The sequence below is a fragment of the Bos javanicus genome, chromosome 24 (assembly GCF_032452875.1).
Source record: "Bos javanicus breed banteng chromosome 24, ARS-OSU_banteng_1.0, whole genome shotgun sequence".
In the NCBI taxonomy this organism is placed as follows: domain Eukaryota; kingdom Metazoa; phylum Chordata; class Mammalia; order Artiodactyla; family Bovidae; genus Bos; species Bos javanicus.
The window spans coordinates 61,710,515-61,737,875 of record NC_083891.1 but is presented as its reverse complement, the minus strand read 5'-3'; the positions used below and the strand labels follow the sequence as shown (position 1 = coordinate 61,737,875).

The following is a 27,361-nucleotide window of genomic DNA, read 5'->3' as shown; positions in this document are numbered from 1 at the left end:
AATCCTTTTTGCCATTTGTAGTTAAAACATTCTTTGATGCACTAATATGGATATCATTACTTATAAGCAAAATTGTGCATTAGAATAAGAGAGTTTTTAAATCAGATATTAAATATGGAGAATATACTGGTAAGAGGTGTGCAAATATGGGGATAAATTTTGTGGAGATGGTATTAAGAAGAAAAGAATAAGACAGTAGATTCGGAAAAGCAAGAATACAATGTTAGCAATGTGAAGAAAGAACAACTTTGAAGCTGGCATTCAACCTTGGAGCAAAGAAACCCACGGAGGCAACCGCTCAGCTTCCTTTCCCTGTCACCACTTACGGGACCTGCAGCACAGATTAAGGACATGGTGGTTTTATTAAAAGCCACACATGCAAAAGAAGTAAACAGCCATCGGGGATGAAGCACTAGAAGTTCTGGCTCACCCCAGTTTAAGGGGAAACTGAAGAGCAACTTCAGGCAGAAATCTGTAAGAAAAATGTATGCAGTCAAAGAGAACTTGAGTTGCACTAAGATGAAACAGACAGAACCTGTGAAGCAGGGAGCGCCAGGGATGCTGTTAGTTACTGTGCTCGTGGTTCTCTTGCCAGAACATCGAGAGTAGACGTGAGTGAGTACATTTTTGACGATGTCGTCTCATGTGTCGGCCTGCAGCGTTGTGGACGGAGGCGACCTTGGACCAGAAGTGCTGATCCCACTCCCGACTCGCCAGCCCTGGCTGGCTCTCTGGCCCCCACCGCAGCCCACCAACCACCGGGCCCTCACTGCCTCCGGCTGACATACTGAAGGGTCGCTCATGCTGGTTTGAGAGTAGAAAAGAGAGTCAGAGGGCTTCTAATTTTGAGCTTAATTCCCCAGGTCTCAGGGGTTCCATCTACTGTGGTTCTGTGGTTCTGTTTCCTCAGATGGCCTGACTCTGACACGCAAAGCAGAGAGGTTCCATACAAACCCAGGAACATCTCCACCAGGGCTCTTCTGGTTTTGTTCCCCCAGAAGGACTTCACTTGGAATGACTACACTGCCTGGACGGGAGAGCACGCTCCTGCCCTCGCCTTCCTCTGAGTCAGACTCGGGGAGCTTCATCCAGTCTTCAGTGGTTTCAGAAAGAAAACAGATTTAACTTTTTATTTTGTATTGGGGTATAGCAGATTAACAATGTTGTGAAAAGCAAAGGGACCCAGCCATACATATAAGAGTATCCCTTCTCCCCCAACTCCCCTCCCATCCAGGCTGCCACGTGACACTGAGCAGAGCTCCTGCGCTCTGCAATAGGTCCTTGTCAGTGATCCATTTTCAACACAGCAGTGTGTACACGTCCATCCCACACAGACTCCGGCTGGGAGACAGCAACAAATACGAAGTAGAGAGATGGGTGCCTGGTTTAGACTGGCGCTGTCTTGTATTTCTGAACTCAGGGGATGGCATTGGGGGGAGAAAATGAGGCAGGCTGGCACACAGGCCGCTCCCAGGTCCCCTCTCAGCTGTGCCTTTCCACCCGGCCACGTCGACCTGCGATCAGCAGAGGTGTCTTCCTTATTCTGATGATCCACTGGCCATCATCCTTAGATTTAAGACTTACTGTGAGTTTTCATCTTTTTTGGTATGTCTTTATATGTACTTAGGGTGGAAAGCTGGGAAAAGAATTATTGCTGGCACAAGATGTGTTATTCCCAAATAACTGAAAAGAATTGTTAGCTTTATAGGGTATGTATTATTGCATTTTTGGATGAAGAGCTTAAAAGTATTTATATCACTAAAAAAAGTCAGTTGGTAACACATAATACATATTTTATGACAAAAATGTTTTATTCACTAGGAAACATTTTGATTAGTGAAAGGTCAGTAAAGATGGCATTTACTGACTTCAGACAGATTTAAGAATCACACTCTTCTCTTTATTGTAAATAGATTCATTTTCCCTTCGTGATTAAAATTCTGAAAAACCCCAATGCAAATGAGAAAATATGCACAGCAAAGAAAAGAATAAGAACAAAAGCAACACCAGACAATGCCAGACCCATAATACAGATCAAGGTCAGTGTCCAGCCAAACCGTCAGGTCAGTACGGAACCAGCCCTGGAAACCCTACCCTCAAAAGGGAACCACGGGAGAGACGATTTTTGATTATCTGAGACAAATTTGACACGTGGGAGATGTATTCTGGGTAAAGGACTTGGAAGAACAGCCTCATGTTACCAATGAGAATCTTTTATGCTGTGAGCAAGTCTGAACCATGAGACGCCTGTATAAAGGGCATGACCCTTGTCTCTTCAGAGAGAACTAGAGAGAGAACGAGAGAGAGCACAGACAGAACCAGGGGAAGGCCCAGCACAAGAGCAGGTGAAGTTAACCCACCTCCTCCTGTAGAAACAGCTACAGCCACACTTCACCAACACAGGGGCAGCCGGGAGGAGGGCAGTCACAGGGCAGGGAAACCGGACCACAAGCCAGACCAGAATCCACCTTTACCGGAGAGTGTCAGTGGTCACTCCAGACCATGCAGTTGAGGCAGAGATCAAGAACTCAGATCGACACCTCCGAGAACAAAGGCCCTGTGTCCTGGGGTCTTGAACGCTCTGGTGTCTGGCTTGCAGTTGATGGGAAAGGGTTTCCACGAGCATCCTGCCCAGGCCCCGGTGGGCTCTTAGGAGCCCTCTGGGAGGACAGATCAGGCCACGTGGCAGAGGATGGAGGGAGGGCACAGGAGGGGCCAGCAGTGAGGGCGGCCCCTCCCTCCCTCCTGCAGCTCGCTGTTTAGGAGCCACTAGCGCATGTCCAGTGCGGTGCAGCTCAGTCGCTCAGGCGTGTCCAACTCTGTGACCCCGTGGACTGCAGCCACCAGGCTCCTCTGTCCATGGGATTTTCCAGGCTAGAATACTGGAGTGGGTTGCCATTTCCTTCTCCAGGAGATCTTCCCAACCCAGGGATCCAACCCAGGTCTCCTGCGTTGGCAGGCGGGTTCTTGACCGTCCAAGCCACTAGGGAAACCCTTAGGAGCAACTTCAGAGGAGAATTCTCTGAGGACAGGTGTGAAGAAGAGACAGAGGAAGTGCCTCATGGTGATGGCTCTATAAGGAAAACTGAGACTACATCTCTCTTTAATTCACTGGCTACTCTCCTGAGTCCATGTCAGATTCACAAGACAAATGCCACCCTGCTCTCTGCAAAATGCTCGCCGCTGGGGGAGTCTTACTCCCTTGAGCCGCCACCAAGCCCAGCCCCACAGGACACCCTCCAGGCAGCAGAAGACAGACGGCAAGAGGAGGAGCACCCCGCCCCGGGCACAGGGTCGCAGCAGGAGCACGGCTGAGTCTCCAAAACAGAGCCCACGGAAACCTTTCTCTTGCGACTCGTGGAAAAGTGTTTCCTGCGTCTGCCAGTTCCTAAAGCGGACTAACGACTTGAACTTTCAGGATTCCTTTATAAGGAGGTCTGTAACTTAGAATCTATATCGTCCTCAATGATGCTGACCTTCAGGTCACAGCAGGTAAACTTATATGCTTGAAAGCTTAGGGTGGTGAAAGTTCGGGGAGGGAGCAGGACCTTTTAGTACTAAAGGACTTAGATGAGATCTGCGACAGGGTGAGAGAAAGGTCAGGAGAAGTGCGGACCAACGGCCGGAGGTGGCGAGCGTGGAGTCGTGATGAAATTCAGTCAGCTCTGGATGCTAGCGAAACGCAAATGCCCCTGTGATACCAGGGGTGAATCGTATCATCGCTTTCTCCCAGCTCCAAGCACCAGACCGTGTTCCCCTTTCAAGGAGAGCAGACCCTGCCATAGAAGAGAATGGTTTGGGTTTTGTTGTGTCTGATGAAAAAGAGAAAAGGGCGGTTAGCATTAAATGTCTCCCAGGATGGTGAGGACTTTTCCATGCCGACAACCCCACTGGCTGCGACTGCCTGGGTGCCATTTTCATCCACCTCCACAAAAGTTTTATGGACGACTTTTGACAGGTACAAACTGGGCCTTGGAGAGATTCCAGAAAGGTCAGCCTTTGTTTCATCAAAGATATCCGTGATGCCCATGTCTTGTAGAATAGGGTTGAGATCGTAGCTGTCTTCCAGGGTGAACCGAGGGAAGGAGACAGCCACTCTTTTTTCTGACATATTTTCCGAACTGCTCCAGGACACGAGTTTTTCGTAGGTGATATTCCTTTCAAGCTACAAGAGGAAGAAAATCATATTCAAGGTCAGATGATGAGCTTGCAAAGGATGCCCTATACACTTCAAAGGGGGGCCTGAATCTATTTCCACCGCTGGTAACAATCCTCAAGGTCTCTGCCTCAGAATCCTCTGATTTCATTTAAAAGTCCTCCAAGAAAATCTCTTTCCTCTTTAAAAGATACCAGAAAATTTGGATTCCTCTGTTCTTTGGTGTCTGACAGGTTAGTGTTCAATGCTCAGCAAAGCTCATTAGATTACATCAGGTGAGCTTGGCCAATCCTTAATATTCTGAAGTTCAACCTCCTCTTTATAAAACAGAGGTAATACCACTGGAGTTTTGCAAGGATTAAGCAAACTAATGTATGTAAAGTACTTCCCATAGTACGGCTGTGCTCAGTCACTCAGTCATGTCAGGCTCTCTGTGGCCTCATGGACTGCAGCCCACTGGGCTCCTCTGTTCATGGAATTTTCCAGGTGAGAACAGTGGAGTGGAGGGTCATTTCCTTCTCCAGGGGATCTTCCCAACCCAGGGATGGAAGCCGCGTCTCCTGTGTCTCCTGCACGGCAGGCGGGTTCTTCACCACTGAGCGCCCTGGGAAGCCCTCACGTAGCGCTGGCACATGATAAACTTGGAGTAAGAGTTATGGTTCTCATTGTCTCCCTGTTCTCCCATATCCCTGTATTTCTGTCTCACTTTCTCTCTTCCCCACCCCCACCCCACCAAGCTGGACCTTTATTATTAATTCCTACTTCACAAGTAATCTGCTTCAACATCAGCATCTCCACTTCTGTCCAAGCACGAGGACCGAGGAAGAGGATTAAGCTAAAGGAACGCTAACTGAGCTACAGCAAAATAGTGTGAGAAGAGGCCAGACGTCAGGATATTCAGGAAAAAGGAAAAGTTACTTCATTTTTGCAATTCTCAAGTTCCTCGGCTTCCAGATCCCTTGGTCTGGAAAAATAACTGCAGAGAACCACGAGATGAGCAAAAAAAGTCCTATCCAATGTTTTTGGCATTCGTTCTTTAGTTCTCGACAAATGAGAAATAAATATCTCATGAATTCAGATTCGTATGTATTCTCTGATTCTCTGATAGCCCAGATACCATCCTTCCTCAAGATGATATGATGAAATATGGTGTGTGTGTGTGTGTGTGTGTTAGTCGCTCAGTCGTGTCCGATTACTTGCAACCCAATGGACTGTACCCCACCAGGCTCCTCCATCCATGGGATTCTCCAGGCAAGAGTACTGGAGTGGGGTGCCATTCCCTTCTTCAGGGGATCTTCGAGACCTAGAAATTGAACCTGGGTCTCCTGCATTGCAGGAGGATTCTCTACCATCTGAGCCACAAGGGGAGCCCCAAAATATGCTGTCGTCATTGTTGCTGAGTCGCTCAGTTGTGTCAGACTCTTTGCGCCCCCATGGACTGCAGCTGCAGAGATGTGCAAATGAAGACTTACCTCTTCCAGGGCCTTCAGGTTGTCCGCAGAGCCGGACGGCAGCAGCACGACCATGTCAAGCTTCCCCTTCGTGTACGGAAGCTCCAAGATCTGCGCCTTCAGCTCGTCCACGAAGCCGATTCTGAACAGCCCGTTCTGGTTCATCATCTTCACATTCTTCTTTTCACTCTGAGGCAGACAAGGTAGAAAGTCACAGCATGGCCACAAGAAGCTCACAAACCCACACAGTCCCCAACTTCCCTGAAATCACGGTCAGTCCAGGTGAGAAGGGGCTTCCCCCGAAAGTTCAGAGCCACAGGGGTCCAGTCTAACAAAGCCTTCTGCCCACTGACCAGGTGGCCCCTACTTTGCCAACATCCCATCTTTCCATGGTTTTGGTAGGTTCTTCAGCTCCTAAGACCCCTTGTTGGTAGGATGTCCATCCAGGTGTCTACCCACAGCCTCTCCAGCTGAAACCAGCCCTGCCAGCTTCCTCGTCCTTACCTGCTCCACCCCAGCCTCTGGCCTCCCGGGATGCTCTATCCCTACTGGCCTGGATGGCCCCACAGAAGCATCAGTGGGAAACTTAGTTAAATGCTAAGCTTCTGGGTACTAAATAACAACTCCTGCCACCTGGGCTTCTGCCAGAGGAAAGGGCACCGTAAGCCTCATGACAGCCTCACAGTATGCGGCAGGTCGCCAATGGACAGAGGAGCACGTGCCATGCTGGAGAGAAGAGCACAGCTGTTCTTGTGCAGAAAGTTAGAAAATGTAGAAAAGTAAACAAATGTACACACCATGTCTCTCTCCTGGCATTACCTATGCTGATAGCTAAATGTATGTTCCCTACTGGGTCTCTTTCTATGCATGTATAATACTCATATATAGTCATAAGTCACGTACAATATACAAAATACAATATATTTAATACTGATAATGTATATTTGCTCTTTTGAAGTGAGGACACAGGTTTTTGAGGCAAATACACACGTGAATCGTAACGCATGAGTTTGGCTGAGTAACCTACGCATTTTTTCCCCCTGGACTCCTAAGTAGGACTATTAATAACACCTATTTCCATAATGTCATTTTGGGGAAGAAATGAAATAATGAAGGAAAAATGCTCAGTGCAGCACCTAGCACAAAAATGCTTCGTAATCTTTAGGCACTGATTTTCATTAATAACCAAATGCTCTTGTAAACGCCAGTCGTAACCCAGAGACCTAAGTTTAGATGTGAGTATACATACTGCCCATCATTCGGTGGAAATTCTGAGTGAATATCTAGAAAACAGTGCTGTGGTACCTCACTTAGAGAGAAAACGGCATCAACTGTGTTTTCGCAGTCAAAATATTTCTCCCATTTGGCCTTGAAGTAGACAGCATTCACCAGCACCAGCACGGTCTCACTGTTGATACTGTCCTTGCTGAAGAGTTCCTTGATTTTACCTAAAAAAAGTTTCCAGAGAACATCCCAAATATGAATTGTAGCAAAAGTATTCAAGTAGACAGATTTTTTAAATGCAGTTTAGTATTCCCAAGACTAAAGTATGTCTCATCCAGGAAGTAATCCAAGAAAATTGGTGGTGGTTTAGTTGCTCTCGTGTCCAACTCTTGTGACCCCATGGACTGCAGACCGCCAGGCTCCTCTGTCCATGAGATTTCCCAAGCAAACAAACTGGAGTAGAAAGCCAGTTCTTTCTCCAGGGATCTTCCTGACCCAGGGTTCGAACCCAGGTCTCTTGCATTGCAGGTGGATTCTTTAACCAACTGAGGCACCAGGGAAGCCTAATCCAAGAAAACTAAACCCCCAAAAAAGTCAGACAGGGCAGTTTCAGATTGAAAATATTCTTCCATTTTTGTTGAACTCAAATTTTCACTACACATCACCACCATTCCTTCACTCAGAAAATATCTGTAAATCTAGGTAAAATTTGGCAAGAATTAGGATCTTATTTCTATTTCCCTCTGAATAAACAGGTTCTATTCACCATCTTTCTACTGACCCTTAGAGAAACATGGAACTAATTGACCTCCTGCTGATACTGTACTTGGCTGGAAGGCATCTCACCTTTATGATGGAGCAAAGGGCCAGAAATAAGTACCCGCAGCATCCAAGCACTTTAACTGTTTGACACCCGCACAACAAGCTTTGGACCCAATCCACACACGTGAGCATCGGATCCCGACAGACCGGTGATCTGCAAAGCTGGGCTGACTTTTTCTTTTAAATGGAAAAGAACATCACCTCCAATGTGTTGGGTCTTTCTTACCTTGGGATTGAGATTCAACCCAGAAGTTAATCTCTTGCCTGGATTTTTCACTGTCTTTCCGAAAATCAACACTTTCGACCGTCGTGTGGTAAAATTGAATCACACCATCTAAGTATTCCTGATAAATTGAGATAAATGGAAACAGTGACATAAAACCATACAATTATGCTAATAGTTTAGGAGTGAAGCAGTCGTGAGAAGTCTAATGAGAAAGAAGTGCCCAGTCATTTATACTGGGTGCATGGGGTCTCTATCTACCCCCAGACTTAATTACACAGAGACATTTCGTTTCCTGTAGTGTTAATTGAGGGTGTAGAATGCTTATTAGGGAGCAGTCCACGGTTAAAAGGACACTAGGTTTCCCACCAGACCTGGACATCCCATGTGTGGAGACTCACAGCCCAGCTGGTAAAGAATTTGCCTGCAGTGCAGGAGACCCCAGTTCGATTCCTGAGTTGGAATGGAGGAGGTCATGGCAACCCACTCCAGCATTCTTGCCTGGAGAATCCCCGTGGACAGAGGAGGCTGGTGGGCTACAGTCCGTGGGGTCACAAAGTGTCGGACACAACTGGGCGACTAAGCACAGCACAGGACAAATAGCAAGTAACTTTGGAGCCTTTGCTGTAAAATGCTTTAAGTTTTTAAGAATTAGAACACTGATTAATCGTACTGTACAGAGTTTCTATTCACAGTGATGAAAACGTTTTGGAAATAGGGTAATCATTACACAACACTGTGAATACAACTAATGCCACCGAACTGCATACTTAGAAAAGGTTAAAATGGCAGTTTTTATGCTATAGATATTTTACCACAATTTTAAAGAATTTTGTAATGTAATATACCGAAATCACTGCTGTGAGCATTTTTAATAAGTGAGTTGTGTTTTATATGAATTTATATTTCAATAAAGCTAGTTTAAAAAAAAAACATATAAAATCTCATTTCCATTATAAGAGAACATACTAATTTTGGTCCAAGAACGCGACCCCGCCCCTGAAACACGCCCCTGACGCTCGTGGCCCGCCTGTGCATTGGTCACGCCCACTCACGCTCGCTGCGGCTCACTCGCTCTCTCTAGTGGCGAGAGAGGAAACTGAAGCCCGGATGGTTCCAAAGCCTTTAGCCACAGAGACAAGACTTGCGCCTTTTGGCTCCAGTCAGTCTCCTTCGGCCACACTGCACCGCATCTTAAAATGAGTACAATTTCATAGGCATGTGGCCTGATCGTGGCATAAAAGGGGGTTTTAGAAAAGCGACTTGAGCGGTGAGGGAGGGACCAGCTGGGAGAGGAGCTACCAGTGCCTCTACCGGGCACCGTGAGTGGGAAAGACCGTCAAGGTCACAGGAGAGAGCATTCTTACCAAACCCACACGAGCTCCAGGCCTGCAGAGGCTGTTCGTCACGTGGCCCTCCGCTCCCCGCCCACTCCCATCCGTCAGGGGGCCTCCTGAAGTGTGCAAGTGGAAAACTGGGAGGAGGGAGACAGAAGGTGTGGGGGAGAGAGAGACGGGTCCTGGACATCCCAGCGCCACCTCCTCCTGCCAGAGGTTTGGGCTCTAGACAGCAGGGGAGAAATCCAGCTCCCTGATGGTTTTGAAATATAAGTCAAAGGGTGGTTGTAATCAGCAGCCACGCCTAACTCACCGGGCAGATTGGGAATTCTCGCTCCCCATAAAGCCTGTTGGCAATACTCAGGGTGTAATCGACTTTGATCCTGGCTAATTTGGAGAGAAGCTGCCCGAAATAGCAGCTGAGCAGTCCACTCTCATCCTTTGAAGACTCGGTCTAAACAAAGGAAGAAATAAAACGTGATCTTAACTAAAACGCGTTAAAGCCTCATAAAGCAAGCTGTCATTTCACTTTGTTACCAGGTGGGGGAGCAAGCGGAGAAGAAGCGAGGGACGGAGGGTGGGCGTGGTCCCTGTCCTGGCTCCCACGTTGGATCAAGACCAGGCGGGAAATACGAAAACGGGGACCCCACAAAGCACACTGCATTTTGATGAGTGTGCCTTGTTTTCCTCTGTTTTCAAAAAGAGTCAAGAAAGAGTCTTAAACTTCCTAACGTAGGAGGATATACAAACTGGAGAATATCTTTACAGTTCCTGGTATAAGACAACCCATACAAACCTTCAGTGTCAGTACAGACTCCAGCAGGAAACAGCAGAAGTGGAGAGAGAGTCGTGGGGAGCTGCTCCCCCCACCCCATCCTCCTCAGCCTAGCTCCACCCTGGGGAACCGTGGCCTGTAAACTTAGGTGAGTGCTGGGACTATGGTCTGAGCTTCTTGATCCTAAGCAGAAGATTCTAGATCCTACTCTTTACAGCCAAGGACACAGAAGACGCATAATCAGAAAGGAATTGGGTCATTTGGGATTATTGCTGCGGCTGTGGCTGCTGAGGTCTGCCAGGATCTCAGGAGGAGAAAAGACTGTGGTCTCACACAGGACAGGCCGGAGGAGCGCTTTGGACGGAGGGGCAGAGTTCATGGTGGCCCACCTGCAGGGTCAGGGACCCCGTCACTTCCTTCTGCCCTTCCAGGTTGCTGTCAGCAGGCACTTCTTGCTCTGCTTTTTTCAGACAGGGATCCGGCTCGTTCCCTTTATTCTGGGAAAATTCGTTGAAGTGCAGTACCTGCGCGAGAGTGGAGATGGGGTCTTTCAGACCACACAAACAGCAGGAAGTCTGAACAGCTTCAGAAACATTTTTATAACGTGGCAATGATAAGGATTACAGAGTTAAACAAAATAATCATTAACAGTTTAAATAACGGTTTAAAGAAAGGTGGCAGCTGGGGAAGGACAGGGTGGGACAAACTAAGAGGGCAGCATGGAGGCAGGTACATCCCCTCCTGTAAATTAGACGGCCGGTGAGAATTTGCTGTCTGACGCAGGGAGCTCAGCCTGGGGCTCTGTGACAGCCGAGGGGGGGATGGAGGGGAGGTGGCAGGGAGGTTCAAGAGGGAGGGGACAGTGTACACCTGTGGCTGATTCATGTTGACGTTTGGCAGAAACCAGCACAATATTGTAAAGCAATTATCCTCTAATTAAAAATAAATTTTAAAAAAAGAAAGGTACATGTTTCTTTTGACTCAGGCTGTGAAGTGGAAGGATGGGAAGTAAACAGAATGCTATGCCCCTGCATTTAAGAAAGAATGTAGCCAAGCGAAAAGATTATCAAGGCATCCGCAAGTCACACTTGGCTATGAGATGGCCTGGATTGACCAGAAGTATAAAATACACATCAGATTTTGAAGACTTAATATGAAAAAAAAAGAACATGAAATTTTTTATTTAAATGTTTTAACTGATTGCATGTTGCTATGATAATATTTTCAAGGTATTGGGTTAAATAATATGTATTATTAAAATTAGTCTCATCTATTTTTATACTTTCTTAGCATGGCTACTAAAAAGTTTTTAATTACATATGTGGCTTAGATTATATTTGGTTAGACTGTGCTGACCTAGAGCTTCAAATCAGTACAGCAGAAGATAAGTTATCCAGAGCTTTGCAGAAAGATGGGAGACAAGGGGGGCATCTGGCATCGTCAGGGAGGTCTTCTGTGACACTCAAGAGCCTGGAGAAGGAGCATCCGAAACCTGGCCTGGAGGATGCCGATTGCAATCTAGCCGAGTGTGGCTAATGGAATAAGGGGGGTGTGTGTGTGTGCGCATGGACACGCTAAGTCGTGTCCGACTCTGTAATCCCATGGATTGTAGCCTGCCAGGCCTCTCTGCCTATGGGATTTTACAGGCAAGAACACTGGAATGGGTTGCCATTCCCTTCTCCAGGGGATCTTCTGGAGAAGATTGAACCTGCATCTCCTGCATCCCCTGCATTGGCAATCAGATTCTTTACCACTGCGCCACTTGGGACGGAGTAACACACCAAATAAAGCACATGAATAAAGTAGAATGACCCCACACACCTGCTGCCTCAATCCAATAATTCACTCTTCCGTTTTAGGGACACAGCTGTGCTCACACTTAGCCTCTGCACTCTGGACTAGATCAGGCAATTGTAAGGCCGGCCTCAGGAGCCTGTGGTTTACTGGAGGGCATTCATTCGTTCTACACATTTGTATTGGGTTGCTGCTCTAGGACAGAGTCCTGCCCGCTGAGAGGTTACATTCTAGTGGGAGAGGGATGAAATAGTAATTAATTACTCTAGGCGGTATGTCAGAAGATGGAAAATGCATGTGGGGAAAGCAGCTGGGACAAGAGGGAATCTCACAGTGTTGGGGGTCAGTATGCAGCCTTAAGGGGCTTCCCTGGTGGCTCAGATGGTAAAGAATCTGCCTGCAGTATGGGAGACCCAGGTTCAATCCCTGAGTCAGAAAGATCCTCTGGAGGAGGGAACAGCTACCCACTCCAGTATTCTCTTGCCTGGAGGGTCCCATGGATAGAGGAGACTGGAGGGCGATAGTCCATGGGGTCGCAAAGAGTAGGACAGGACTGAGCAACTAACACACACTCGCACATACACACACACACACAAACACATGTAGCCTTAAATTGAGAAATCAAAGTCAATCTGTTTGAGAAAGTGAACTCTGATCACAGTCCTGAAGTGGAGATTAAGTTCTGGATCAGTCACCTAGGGGCATGGGATGGAGCAAAGGCCCTAAAGCAGGAGTGGGTGTGGATTTCCCAAGGAAGGGGTGGGGGGTCGGTGTGGCCAGAGAGAGGGGAGGCAAGGGAGAGAGAGTCACCAGGTCACCCAGAACCCGGACCCCCAAACCCTCACAGGCCATTGCAAGAACTCAGGCTTCTGTCGTTAGGGAAATAGAAGTCCAGGTTTTGAGCCAACAGGAAACAAGATCTGACTTTGGTTTTAAAGAATCTTTCTGGCACCAGGGCTGAGAACCCTGACAGTGGAAGCAAGGCCACTCGTGAGGAATCTGGATCCAGGCATCAGGGAGGTGGTGGGGAGGGCCGGAGTCGTAGATGTATTTCAAAAGAAAAGCCAGCAGTCCTTCCTGACAAACTGGATGTGAAGTGAGAGAGAAAGTCAAGGAGGACACCAGAATCTTTCACCACTGGATACATAACTGGTGCTTAATACATTTTTATTTAATGGAATGAGTGAGAGAGAAAACACACGCACATATTAAAAAATACTGGCAATATTGGTATCAATAATTATATAGAGAAAAAGCACCAGACATGTAGACAGACAAGGGCTTCCCTGGTGACTCAGTAGGGAAAGATCTGCCTACAATGCAGGAGACATAAAAGATGCAGGTTGGATCCCTGGGTCGGGAAGATCCCCTGGAGAAGGGAATGCAACCCACTCCAGTATTCTTGCCTGGGAAATCCCTGGCGGGCTCCAGTCAATGAGGTTGCAAAGAGTCAGACACGACTGAGGTGGCTGAGCACGCACGCAGACAGACAGAGACAGGAGAGCAGCTGTCAGGTGAGACGCAGCAGGCGTCCTCAGGGAGCCAGGGGCGCCCCTGAGCCTGGAAGTACGGTTGGATTGAAGAGAAAGCAGGGCGTGCCCCATAAATGAAAATGCAGTTCCCAGCAACCCCGGGGCGCAGGGAACAGTCAGGCTTGCCAAGGGATCGGGGCCGACTCTGCGCCCGGACGCGGAGCGCGGTCCGCACCTGGTCGATCTGGCGCGCGCTGCCGCTCCTGGCCCCCAGGCGGACCATGCCGAGCGCGGCCGAGAGGCTCAGCGGGCAGAAGAAGATGTTCTTCCGACAGTCATCTGTGCTGATCTTTTGGAACAGATCAAAGCAAAACTTGGTATTTGCTGCGATGAGAGAGTCCATTGTGAATCTGATGACACTCTGAAACCAACAAGAAAACAAAACAAAAGAGAGAGAGAAACGATCCTCAGGGCACAGTAGGTAAACAGCTGTCGTTTTAAACACCCAAGATACAACCATACACCATTAGTCACCGTGTCATTAAAAACTGGAAAACTAAGGTCATTATCCTCGTGGTATATACATGGAGATGTGGATATTGATACTGACTCAGATAGAGATCTGTATTCATTAAGCGGTGTGATCAGTTTCCTGGGCCTGCCGTAACAAATCGCTACAAACCGGGTGACTCAAATAACAAAAAATGGACTTTCCCACGGTTCTGGAGGCCAGAAGTCCAAAACCAAGGAGTTTTTCGGAGACTCTGAGGGAAGATCCGTCCCATGCCTCTCTCCCAGCTCCGCTGGCAGCAGTCCTCGGCTTGTAGAGACATCACTCTAACCTCGGCCCCCAGCTTCGCATCGTGCTCCTCCCCGTGTCTTCCTTGTGTGTCGCATCCGGACACTCGCCTTTGGTTTAAGGCTCACCCTAATCCAGCACGAACTCACCTTAACTTGTTTACATTTGCAAACCCCCTGCTTCGTATAAGGTCTCATTCACAGGTACCGGGGATTAGAGTTTAAACATATCTTTAGAGGAATTCTACTTACTGTTGTAGAACTGCCTTTAATTAGGTAAATAAAGTCAAAGGCTACCATTTCCCAAGGTCAAGTTGACCACCAAGGTCATTCCAACTCCTTCACCTAAGTGTTTCCTCAGTTCCCTCCCCTCTGTGTTCTACAACGTCAGAAACGTCCAGCTGGTCATCCGGGGCTGTGTCCACTGGAAAATTCTCACCTCCTGACTCATTCCACATGCAGCCTACAGGACATGGGGCTCTGAAGTCAGTCATTGGCATTGTTCAAGATAATAAGCCTTGAAAGATCTTGGAGGTTTAGAATTCATTAGTGGTTCTAAACCTTGCCCACCAAAAGTCTACTCCAGAAGACTCAAGAGACTCTTACGAAGCCTTCAGCTTGGACCCATCCCTCTCAGATGAGCTGTCCTTTCTTCTGTCTTTTTGCCTGTGACTATTGTGGTGTTCCAGGATGGAAACGTAAGCCCTCTTATTTGTGTTTTTACCACTAGACATGAGGCCCACAGTAAGTGTTAGGCAATTGTTACTGCATCTTTAGCATCTTCCCAGTTTAGACCTTTATTAAAATTTTTTTTGCATTTTTATTTCGTTGACCATACCATGCAGCATTTGGGAGTTCCCCAACTAGAGATGGAACCCGAGCCCCTGCCCTGGAAGTGCTGAAGCCCAACCAGTGGGCCCCCAGGCAAGTCCCAAGTATGGACCTTTTTAGTCTATAAACCCTAATTCAAAAAGATAGCATTAGGCAACTTTTTAAAACGGTGCCAGATGTATGTTTTATATATATTAGCTTTAATCCTACTCTGCAAGTTAGATACTACTGCTGCTGCTGCTAAGTCACTTTAGTCGTGTCCGACTCTGTGCAACCCCATAGATGGCAGCCCACCAGGCTCCCCCGTCCCTGGGATTCTCCAGGCAAGAACACTGGAGTGGGTTGCCATTTCCTTCTCCAGTGCATAAAAGTGAAAAGTGAAAGTGAAGTCGATCATTCATATCCGACTCTTAGCGACCCCATGGACTGCAGCCCACCAGGCTCCTCCGTCCATGGGATTTTCCAGGCAGGAGTACTGGAGTAGGGTGCCATTGCCTTCTCCAGTGCATGAAAGTGAAAAGTGAAAGTGAAGTCGCTCAGTCGTGTCCGACTCTTAGCGACCTCATGGACTGCAGCCCACCAGGCTCTTCCGTCCATGGGATTTTCCAGGCAGGAGTACTGGAGTGGGTGCCATTGCCTTCTCCGAAGTTAGATACTATCACTCCCTTTTTAGAGATGAAGAAACTGAGGAATTAAGTCCCACTTGTGGACTTCTCTGGTGGTCCAGTGGTTAAGAATTCTGTTATCAGTGCCAGGGACACAGGTTCGGTCCCTGGTCCAGGAAGATCCACCATGCCTCGAGAAACTGGGCCTGAGAGGCAATGACTGCGCCTCTGCCCCTTGAGCCTGTGCCCCACACAGGAAGCCGCCTCCACGCACGGCAACCAGAGACTGCCTGCATGCAGCAACGAAGACCCAGCACAGCAAAAGTAAATTAATCGATTTTTTAAAAACTTCCACGGATTTATGCAGATTAAGTGCTCCCTCTACCATATTTACTATTTCTGCTGCGTCGCCCCTCAGTGTCGGGCCTGCTGGCCACACGCACGCCCACCGCACACGCGCTTCCTCCTCTCGGTCTGCTGGCCACACGCACGCCCACCGCACACGCGCTTCCTCCTCTCGGTCTGCTGGCCACACGCACGCCCACCGCACACGCGCTTCCTCCTCTCGGCCTGCTGGCCACACGCACGCCCACCGCACACGCGCTTCCTCCTCTCGGCCTGGCTTTGGTCCATTTTTAATGTCACATTTTTTTTTCTGCCAAATTTGTCCATAACTGTATTTCTCATTTTGTGCTATTAATACTGGGTTCCGGTAAGGTACTTTCCAAGAAACATATGTTCCTGGTGCGTCTGGAAATTCAGTAATGCCTCACACCTCAGAAAGCTAAACTTGGTGTGTTGAAAAATATCTTCACCTCCAACACATTCTGCCTATAAGCACAGCTCATGTAGTGACAAGTCGACTAAAAAAGTAGAGAAATCAAATAAATTTTAAAATATCTGAGTTGAGGGGATTCACAGGCTTTTGTTAAATCATAAAATTTTGGATAAAAAATAGCCTTATGTTCTTTAAAGCCTTGGCTATACAACCAATGTTGATATTTGATCAAAATCTTTGGAATGGGAACTTCCCTGGAGGTCCAGTGGTTAAGACTCTGCACTCACAACGCAGAGGGCGTGGTTTCAATCCCTGATCAGGGAACTAAGATCCCAAATGCCACATGGCCTGGCCAAAAAAAAAAGTTTGGTATCAAGGGAGGGGAAGGCCATGGCCATTGTGGCTATTTATTCCCTGCTATGAAAAGAAGATTTGATGCAGACAATATTGAAGAGGAAAATGGACTTGGATTAACGACTGAATGATCCCAGCCCAGCCCTTGGCTCCCAGCTGTTTGCACAGCTTCACCTTGTTCCCTGGTGTGGATGTGGCCCAGAGTGAAAGGGCGTTGCTTTCTGGCATGACAACGCACAGACCTCAACAATTAGTGTCTTACCTGCTTTAAAAAGAGCAGAGTTGTTCATGCCGGCGACTCCCTTCTTCCCCAGATTCAAAAAAAAAAAAAAAAACAGGCCGGCAGAGGTGAGGGAACCTGTACACAATGAAACACTGGCGGGGAAAAGATGAGGCTGAGCCCTCCCCCTGCCTGGGCCTGTTCTCACTGAATGTACTGCTTTGGGCCCTCGTTTCTCATTCTGGAATTGTCTTTACTCTGTGAGCTGCAGAGCAGCCCCACCCCAGCCCCACCCCACCACCACCACCAAACTCTCTCTGCCCATTTGTGCATAAAGAACAAGGAATCTGGATTTCCCTGGTGGCCCAGTGGCTAAGAACCCGCCTCGCAATGCTGTGGACCAAGATCCCCCGTGCCACGGAGCAACTGAGCCCTTGTGCAACTGCGAGCCCACAGGCCACAAGTGGGGAGCCCATGTGCTTCAGTGAAAGATCTCACCTGACACCACCAAGACACAATGCAGCCAAATAAAGAAAGAAATATTTAAAAAGAAAAGAACATGGAATCTGCACTCAATTTTGTGAACTTTGCATAAGTTCCCTAATGTGGCTCCAACTACCATCTTGTCCTCTTTCCCTGAGCATTAACCGAGTTAGCTGTGATAGCAAGAAAAACTGTGACAAACCTAGAGAGCATATTAAAAAGCAGAGACATTACTTTGCCAACAAAGGACCGTCTAGTCAAAGCTCTGGTTTTTGCAGTAGTCATGTACAGATGTGAGAGCTGGACCATAAAGAAGGCTGAGTGCCAAAGAGTTGATGCTTTCAAACTGCACTGAAAAAGACTCTTGAGAGTCCCTTGGACTGTTAGGAGATTGAAAGAGTCAATTCTAAAGGAAATCAGTCCTGAATATTCATTGGCAGGACTGATGCTGAAGCTCAAGCTCCAGTACTATGGCCACCTGATTCGAAGAACTGACTCATTAGAAAAGACTGTCATGCTGGGAAAGATTGAGGGCAGGAAGAGAAGGGGACAACAGAGAATGAGATGGTTGGATGCCAACCCTGACTCAATGGACATGAGTTTGAGTAAGCTCCGGGAGATAGAGAAGGACAGGAAAGCCTGGCATGCTGCAGTCCATGGGGTCCCAAAGAGTTGGACAGGACTGACTGAATAGCATCAACCCCGTAGGCTAGTTCTAAACCTCCACAGAAGGCAGCATAGCTTCGCACCACCTCCCCTCCCAAGGCAGAGATGAAAGCGTAGTAAGAGAAGAGTGCCCTGAGAGTGGCAGTGCATACTGATGACTCTGTGTGAGCATCTATAATAGGGAGAATCCTTCTGGCTTCATGTGAAAGTGAAGTGAAAGTCGCTCAGTCTGTCCGACTCTTTGAGACCCCATGGACTTACATCGTCCATGGAATTCTGCAGGACAGAATACTGGAGTGGGTACCCTTTCCCTTCTCCAGGGGATCTTCCCAACCCAGGGGTCGAACCCAGGTCTCCCACATTGCAGGCGGATTCTTCACCAGCTGAGCTACAAGGGAAGCCCAAGAGTGGCTCAGTCCTGTGCAACTCTTTGCGATCCCAAGGACTGTAGCCCACCAGGCTCTTCCGTCCATGAAAGTTTCTAGTCAAAAGTACTGGAGTGTGTTGCCATTTCCTTCTCCAGTGGATCTTCCTAAACCAGGGATCAAACCCGACTCTTCCACATTGCAGATGGACACTTTTACCCTCTGAGCCACCTGTCTTTATACAAAACTCTAAACTATGGAAAACATGAACACTGAATAACTTAATTAAATGGCAATCATCTTCTGAGGGTTTTTTTTTTTAATTCTACAATTAGAAACTGGCTAAATCTGACAATAATCTAATGTTTTGATAAACAAGCGTTTATGAAATTCTCCCACTGGCTTAGTCACTGAGTATGAAAAGATAAACTGAACAAGACAGTTTCTGCCTTTGAGAAATCCACACTCTATTGCAGAACAGGCTTCCCTGGTGGCTCAGCGGTAAAGAGTCCACTGCCGATGCAGGAGACTCAGATTCAGTCCCTGGGTTGAGAAGATCTGCTGGAGAAGGAAATGGCAACCCACTCCATTATTCTTCCCTGGCAAGTCTCATGGACAGAAAAGCCTGGCGGGCTACAGCCTTGGGGTCACAAAGAGTCAGAGACGACTGAGCAACTAACACTTTATGTGCATACATATACATATTACATATTTTATTTTAATTCTCTTGATTTGTTAAATTGACGTGTAGTTGTTTGCAACGCTGTATTGCTTTTGGGCGGATAGCACAGTGATTCAGCTATATAAGTGAATTATTTTTCAGGTTCTTTTTTCTTAGAGGTTACTACAAACCTACTACTACTACAAGCCTGTATGCAGGTCAGGAAGCAACAGTTAGACCTGGGCATGAACACAGACTGGTTCCAAATTGGGAAAGGAGTTCGTCAAGGCTGTGTATCGTCACCCTGCTTATTTAACTTATATGCAGAGTAGATCATGCGAAATGCCAAGCTGGATGAAGCACAAGCTAGAATCAAGATTGCTGGGAGAAATATCAATACCTCAGATATGCAGATGACAACCCCCTTATGGCAGAAAGTGAAGAAGAACTAAAGAGCCTCTTGATGAAAGTGAAACAGGAGAGTGAAAAAGTAGGCTTAAAATTCAATATTCAGAAAACTAAGATTATGGCATCCAGTCCCATTACTTCACGGCAAATAGATTGGGAAACAATGAAAATAGTGACAGACTTTATCTTGGGGGGCTCCAAAATCACTGCAAATGGTGACTGCAGCCATGAAATTAAAAGACAATTGCTCCTTGGAAGAAAAGTTATGACCAATCTAGACAGCATATTAAAAAGCAGAGACATTACTTTGCCAACAAAGATTTGTCTAGTCAAGGCTATGGTTTTTCCTATGGTCATGTAGGGATGTGAGAGTTGGACTATAAAGAAAGCTGAGCGCCAAAGAATTTGTGCTTTCGAACTGTGGTGTTAAAGAAGACTCTTGAGAGTCCCTTGGACTGCAAGGAGATCCAGCCAGTCCATCCTAAAGGAAATCAATCCTGAATATTCATTGGATGCTGAAGCTGAGACTCCAATACTTTGGCCACCTGATGCAAAGAACTGACTCACTGAGAAAGACCCTGATGCTGGGAAAGATTGAAGGCTGGAGAAGGGGACAACAGAGGATGAGATGGTTGGATGGCCTCACTGACTCAATGGACATGAGCTTGAGCAAGCTCAGGGAGTTGGTGGTGGACAGGGCAGCCTGGTGTGCTGCAGTCCATGGTGTCGCAAAGAGTCGGACATGACTGAGTGACTGAACTGAACTACAAAATATTGATTATATTTCCCCATTGGGTCCTTGTTGGTTGTCTATTTTATATGTAGGAGTGTATATACATATATAACTTTTTAAAGTTATATATAATTTTAAAATATGCTCTAAATATATTACTAAACATGGCAATTCATTTTTAGGCATTGCAAGTTTGTGTTTAACACAAGGGCTAAGATTATACTCAAACATCAAGAGTACTTATCACAGTGAAATTTGGCTCCAGATACAAATAGGATATGTTCCCCAAACATTAACAGGAAGTACTTTATATCTAATCTAGAAAAGATCCACCACACACGAAGCTTCTGTTTGGCTAGGTCTAAACCTAAAGGCTGGTTGCTGATGTAAGCTGCCACTTAATAAACTACAACTTGAAAAACTTGTACATAATTTACCTCAGTCATCATTATCTTTAGATTGAAACAACTTTTTAAGAGAGGAAGGTCCCTCAAAAATCTATTCAGCTCAAGAAATTAGTACTACCTTCACCCATGATGACTTTGTAATAACAGCTACCACTTCATTTGAGCCTTCAATGTGACCCACATTTCATAAACGTTGTCTGTAGTTCTCAAAACATCTCATAAGTCTAGAAAGTATCTTCATTGTACATCCAGCCATTAAGTGATGCAGCTGATGTTCACACCAGTCAATTCAGCCCAAGTTCAAAGCCTCCCTCTTTCCGCCTGCACCTCGCTGCCCGCGGTCACAGGTAACACTCTTGCTCCAGAGCAAAACTGAATACTCTATAATGACCTATATGGGGAGAGAATCTAAAAAAGAGTAGATATAAGTATATGTGGGGCTTCCCTGGTGGCTCTAGTGGTAAAGGACCCGCCTGCCAATGCAGGAGATGCAGGAGACCTGGGTTCGGTCCCTGGGTCAGGAAGACCCTCTGGAGGAGGGCATGGCACCGCACTCCAGCATCCTTGCCTGGAGAATCCCGTGGACAAGGGAGCCTGGCGGGTTACAGTTCATGGGGCTGCAAAGAGTCGAACATGATTTAATGACTAAACACCACCACCATGGCTGGCAGGAGGTGTTTTGGGGACTTAAATATTAAATTATGTAAGTCAGTCTGGATTTGAGATAAAAGGGTTTGCAGTCTTGCAATTCCAATCTACATTTATGATGCATTTACACAGATTTCAATGCAATGTGGAAAAGATTTTCCAGCAAATATTCAATCTAGAGGAGAACTCCTGGGTAGATCACAGGAGTCTTGGAAGGACAGACAAACGAATGCCTGAGTTGCCCAAGGGCAGAGAGGTCAGTTCAGAACAGCCCTGATGGGTGCCATTCTGGGTGGTCCTTTTCTACAGCCCAGGTCCCCGCTCAGAGACATCAGTAAAACATATACCCGCTGGAGGCATCTCCCTGCCATAGGGTGTGTGGTGGGTCACTTGGTGTGGCCATTTTTAAAAATGATTTTTTCACTGGAATGTAGTTGATGTGCAATGTTGGGTTTGCTCCAGGTGTACAGTAAAGTGAACCAGGTACACACACACACACGCTCGCTCGCTAGCTAAGTGGCCTCACTCGTGTCCAGCTCTCTCGCTCGCTAGCTAAGTGGCCTCACTCGTGTCCAGCTCTTCGTGACCCCATGGACTGCAGCCCATCAGGCTCCTCTGTCCGGGGATTCTCCAGGTAAGAATACTGGAGTGGGTTGCCATGGCCTCCTCCAGGGGATCTTCCTGACCCAGGGATCCAATCCATGTCTCCTGCATTTGCAGCCAGATTCTTTACTGCTGAGCCACCAGGGAAGCCAGCCATCGCTGGTGCTACTGAGCAAGTTTAATTCAGGGAAAAAAAAGATGTCACTTTGATATCAATAACAAAGTATCATATTTTTCCCTATTGTACTTCCCAGGTAAGTGACTTGTTATTTACCTAACAAGTAACGAAGTAGAAGAACTTTGATTCTCCAATTCAAATCTGCTGTACAAATGGCAGAATATCAGTAATGAGGTACTTCCATCTGCACAATACACTTTGGGGGGTTGTTTGTTTTTTATTTTTGTTTAATTTTTATTGAAATATAGGTGATTTTAAATGTTCTGTTAGTTTCAGAAGTTCAGCAAAGTGATCCAGTTACGTATATACATATATCTATCTATTCAGGGGCATCCCTGGTGGCTCAGATGGTAAAGAATCTGCCTGCAATGCAGCAAACCCTTAGACTCTTTTTTTATTATAGGTTATTACAAGATACTGAACATGGTTCCCAAGGCCAAACAAGTTCAATAAATTTGAATTTTGCTCTCACAGTACTGACAAATCAATTGCCTTTATTTTTCCATGTGCTTTCTAATCTTGCAACCATATGTATATATGAAACATATTTATATTTGTTCACATGAAGCACACACATTTGTATATTTGTTTCCCTTATCACTCTGTCTGTTTTTTATATTTCTATCTTTGCTTCCATGGCTTCCCAGGTGGCTCAGTGGTAAAGAATCCACCTGCAGTGCAATTCTTTACCACTGAGTAAAGATCCCTGGGTTCCATCCCTAGGTCAGGGAGACCCCCGGGAGAAGGAAATGGCAACCCACTCCAGTCTTCTTGCCTGGAGAATCCCACGGACAGAGGAGCCTGGTGGCCTCCAGGCTAGAGGGTCACAAGAGTCAGCACAGCTTAGCAACCGACCACATGGTCAGCACGGTCAGCACCGGACCACACACTGAGCACACGTCTTTGCTTCCAAAGCATAATGCTCTTGAGGGTAGGTTCCATGTTTCTATTCATCTTTGCATCCCATCATAAAGAATGATGGCATATATGAGCACTTGCTACATTTTTATAGATTTATTAGCTATCATTTACTTCTTTTCCATTGCAAGCAATTCTAATGCTTGAAATATTAGATGATAATTATTTCTTATTAACTGTATACATTCTGTAGGCAGCTGTAATCAATAGACATTATACAATAGAATCAACTTTTGATTAATTTCCTACTATATATAAGAAATTATTCACTTATTAAAATATGATTTCCTTTAAAGTGAAAATTTTAAAGCTTAGACTAAACAGATTTTCTAACAACCCAAAACATTGAGTGAAATTATTCTTACCTATATAGAATAGAAAGAAAAAATTTATATCCCCAAATTATTCCATGACTTATAATTTTTTATAATTTCCACAAAGCTATTAAGAACCCAAGAATGAAATTCTAAGTTCACATAGGTGATACCATTTTACTGGAATAAATATAAAGCCTGGTTATAATTAAGTAAATGATAAACAATTCTTACACAAGAAATACTTGTGAAAGATACAGGTATTGCCACATTTACAAAAAATTCAAACCATCGTAAAACAAATTGCTCTGTTTTAAAAGATATTTGATTTAATAAAAATAAAATTGCACAGCCTTTGATTTCAATCAAGTCAGCTTTGGGTTTCGAGCGTTTAATGTAAAATTCCAGTGCAATGTCCATCACTAAAAATAACAGGCAATGCGAGCATTTACCTTCTTGCCTTCAGAGGTGCTCCTAACAGCTGGCCAGGCGAGTTTCAATCCACACCCTGTCAGGAATGGAAATATATGAACTCTGCCCCTCCCACACTGGCATTCTTCCAAGTGCCATTTCGGCATCCGGGGTACAACTGTCATTGATTAATGACAAAAAAAAGAAACAAAAGAAACAGGAATGCATGTCCCACATTTTTAAACAAATCCTCACACTCTGTGCCTTCAGCTACATTAAGCATTTAACTTACTATTTGTATATTTCCTTTGATCTTTCTAACTGGTTCTCTTTATAGAGACCTCATAGTAATAGCTGACCTGTACCTTTCAACCCAAACCCTGATACTAGATAAAGATGCAAAGAACCGTTTTACTTTATACCCATGTCTTGGATATTTTCTTATGCTTGAATTTCTATAGTTTATTCAAAACTTTTTTTTTTAACTATTACAAATGACTTTCAAAATACGCTTTAAGTTATTTCCAAAGTTTTGGGGGTTTTCCCTGCAGCATCTTTGGGGTGGGGGTTGGGGATTGCTATTTAATTTATCTACTTGAATAGTTGAATAACAACGGGAAGATGGAAATTATCAAGACCTGCTGACAGAGACGGGGTGGGGCAGAGCAGGGTGATGGGAGGTACATTCTAGAAATGAACTAGTTGGCTAAGAAACAAAGGACTGATCAATTCTGGACCAGTGTCTCCAGAAAACCTGTACAGCTTCCCTTCCTGCACTCTGTGACCTGCTCATCTATTTTATTTTTATTTCCTCAAATGACTATAGACCCCAGTTGCTCCCACTTTCCTCCTTTTCTTCCTGTCTTTCCTCTTACCCTTCTTTTCTTTTTTTCTTCCTTATTGGGCTCCCAATAAAGCTTTTATCAGACAAATGTATTCCACAACTGAAAAAAAAATAGTTTTGAAACTGAAATAAATAATTTCTGATGTCATTCTAGTCCTGGCATTCCACGACCCTGCTTTGTTTATGACCATAAACAGGGCAGTTCCTGAATAGGGTACAAAGGCTGTAACTATTAATGAGAGAGGAACAGTAAAAGCTTTGCAATCAACACAAGTTAGCGACAAAATAAGGACTCCTCTATGGCTTGGTTCCTTTTTTGACAGCTTTGTCTTCCTTTTCTAACTTCTTGTCAGACAACAGTATTATGTGAGCTCCAACCCAACAAATACAATTATTGTATTAAATACAGGGAAATTTAAAAGAAAACTTTTTAAAATGAGAGTATTGCCTTTAAGGAGAATATACACTGTTGTATATGCTCTATGTGTTTGTAAACTTACGTGGAGAACATAAGCTACTTAAGATGATGTATAAATTGAACAAGTGAAAACCACTTTAGAAGGTAAAATATCAACCAGTGGGAATCAGTAGCTCAACATCAACAGGGTCTCTCAACTCTGGGAAACACAGAAAAGAAAAGTACTGTTACTTTCCTTTTTTGGTTTAACCCTTGGTAATAAGGACTGCTGACAGTTTACTTCAGCAGTGAGACAGAGGGAGGTAAAAATTTCAGTAAGTCCATAAAGTGAACGACATGAATTTACCCAGATAATGCCCAGCACTTTAAGAATACTTTATGAGGTGGTCATATGTTAATTAGCTCCATAGTAGTGATTATTTCACAACGTATGCAGATATCAAAATATTTGCATACCTTAAATACATACAATTTTTGTTTGTCAGTTATACCTCGGTAAAGCTGGGGAGACAAAGAACACATTTTACACCCAAATATAACTGGGTATGTGAACCATAGGTCACATCTACCTGCCCTGCCGTGGCCGTCCTTGCTTACTCAATTTTGCTGTGAATTGCCTTCATTTTTTCACTAGCAAATGCGAATGGATTTTTTTTCTCTAAATGTTTCCATAAACCTCTAAAACCATCATTTCTCAGTTGAGTTTGGTCGTTGGTTTTGATTTACAAGGGCTTGGAAAGTTTTAGCCTGCGAATCAACGACTATTTCGTGCAGTTGATCGGTAACTACTTCCTGAGATCGCTGCCCAGCATTGCCACGCAAAACGTGTGCTGTTGACATTCACAACAGGGTGATTTGTTTGCCCAGCTCCCTGGATCTCTGCCCAGCTCCAGTTTGGGTGCCTGGGCAGATCCAATGCTTGTTTAAATATCTTTCATCTAGGATTGCATCTGTTCATTCTTTCAAATAATCCAACAAAGATCTGGTTACAGATGACTGTGTCTTGCAACCCTAAAAAAGTTGGAGTAGTGCGATTGTTCTATGGGCTGCTCAAGTAGCTCAGATGGTAAAGAATCTGCTTGCAATGTGGGAGATTTGGGCTCGAGCCCTGAGCCGGGAAGATCCCCTGGAGATTTGTAATGATGAAACCCTCCACTGAGCGTAACTAGATATGAAGGTACTATGATAAATCACTAGAGGGGGCAAGAGAATTCGTTGAGCATCTCCACCAAGTGTCAAGCACCACTTGGAACCTTCCATATGTAATTTCATGTGAGTGACTGAGGAAGGTCAGTCTCTAATACCAATGACTTATGGTGTCAGAGAATTAGGCTAGAGTTTGAAGGAATTTTGAAGGTCAGTGCTCTGTTCAAGGCAAGTTAAAGAAGTTTTTCTGTGGCAGCAGCTGTAAAAACAGGGTTTCATCAAGTGTAGAGTAAGATAACTTCCCCTACATATGTAAGGATGCATCATGAGTTATGTATGAGCCAATCAGTTAACCCTTTAGTAACTGGTCTTTTTCTGCCTGGAATATTACATCTGGTACGGGGCTTCCCAGGTGGCGTTAGTGGTAAAGAACCTGCCTGCCAATGCAGGAGACATAAGAGATGTGTTTTATGTCCCTGGGTCAGGAAGATCCCCTGAAGAAAGAAATGGCAACCCACTCCAGTATTCTTGCCTGGGAAATCCCTTGAACAGAGGAGCCTGGAGGGCTACAGTCCATGGAGTGGCAAAGAGTTGGACACAAGTGAGTGACTAGCACTTGCTCATCCTTACTTTAAATGATGACATATTATAATTTTTAAAGTCCATGAAAATCTTACATCCTTAGATACATAACCTCTCCTTACATAGAACAAATGTAATAAAAATATGCATCTTGGTTTGAACTTAACCTCAGACAAAACTCTAAGCTCCTTGACTATTGCAATAAAATAATGACCCAGACGTTTATTTGATGAATAACTAAGTTCTGAGTGCCTACTACATGTCAGACACTGGGTGTACAATGTCAAGAGTGTGATTGTTCCTGCACCCATGACCCCTAATAAGCAATAAGGGCTTATTATCCAGACTGTATGACCTGTGTCTACAAGTAATGAACATTCCTGGAGGGCCTTCCAGCTTCATTATCTCATTGAGTCCTTCCAATATGTCAGGGAGGGAGATATTATTATCCCAAGGTGATAAATGAGAAAACCAGGATTCAGGCAAGTTAAGGTGCTCAGTCATGATGCTAGAAAATAGCAGGAAGGTATTAGCACCCGCCTGCCTCTCTGATCCCAAAACTAAGATCTGAAACACATACAGCTTCAATACCAAGACAATGAGTCCCAAAAGGCACCTCCGCCATCAACAGTTTGTCGCATCCAAGCACATACCTATAAGTCAGTGAGGACTGTCTCCAGCTAAAGTCTGCTCTGATGAAGTCAGTTCAAGACCAGACAGAGGAAGAAACAGCCAC

General features: G+C 45.4%; 1 protein-coding gene across 1 annotated transcript; it reads right to left on the bottom strand.

The window, feature by feature from the left end:
- Nucleotides 1-1,790: 1,790 nt before the first annotated feature.
- SERPINB12 (serpin family B member 12) lies at nt 1,791-27,361 on the bottom strand. The gene is made up of 9 exons (XM_061400388.1): nt 27,279-27,361; nt 23,677-23,732; nt 13,490-13,675; nt 10,378-10,512; nt 9,527-9,667; nt 7,880-7,997; nt 6,913-7,055; nt 5,629-5,796; nt 1,791-4,165 (listed from the first exon to the last, which is right to left on the bottom strand). The coding sequence occupies exons 3-9, from the start codon at nt 13,655-13,657 to the stop codon at nt 3,761-3,763; spliced, it is 1,278 nt and encodes a 425-aa protein (XP_061256372.1). The 5' UTR covers nt 13,658-13,675; nt 23,677-23,732; nt 27,279-27,361; the 3' UTR covers nt 1,791-3,760.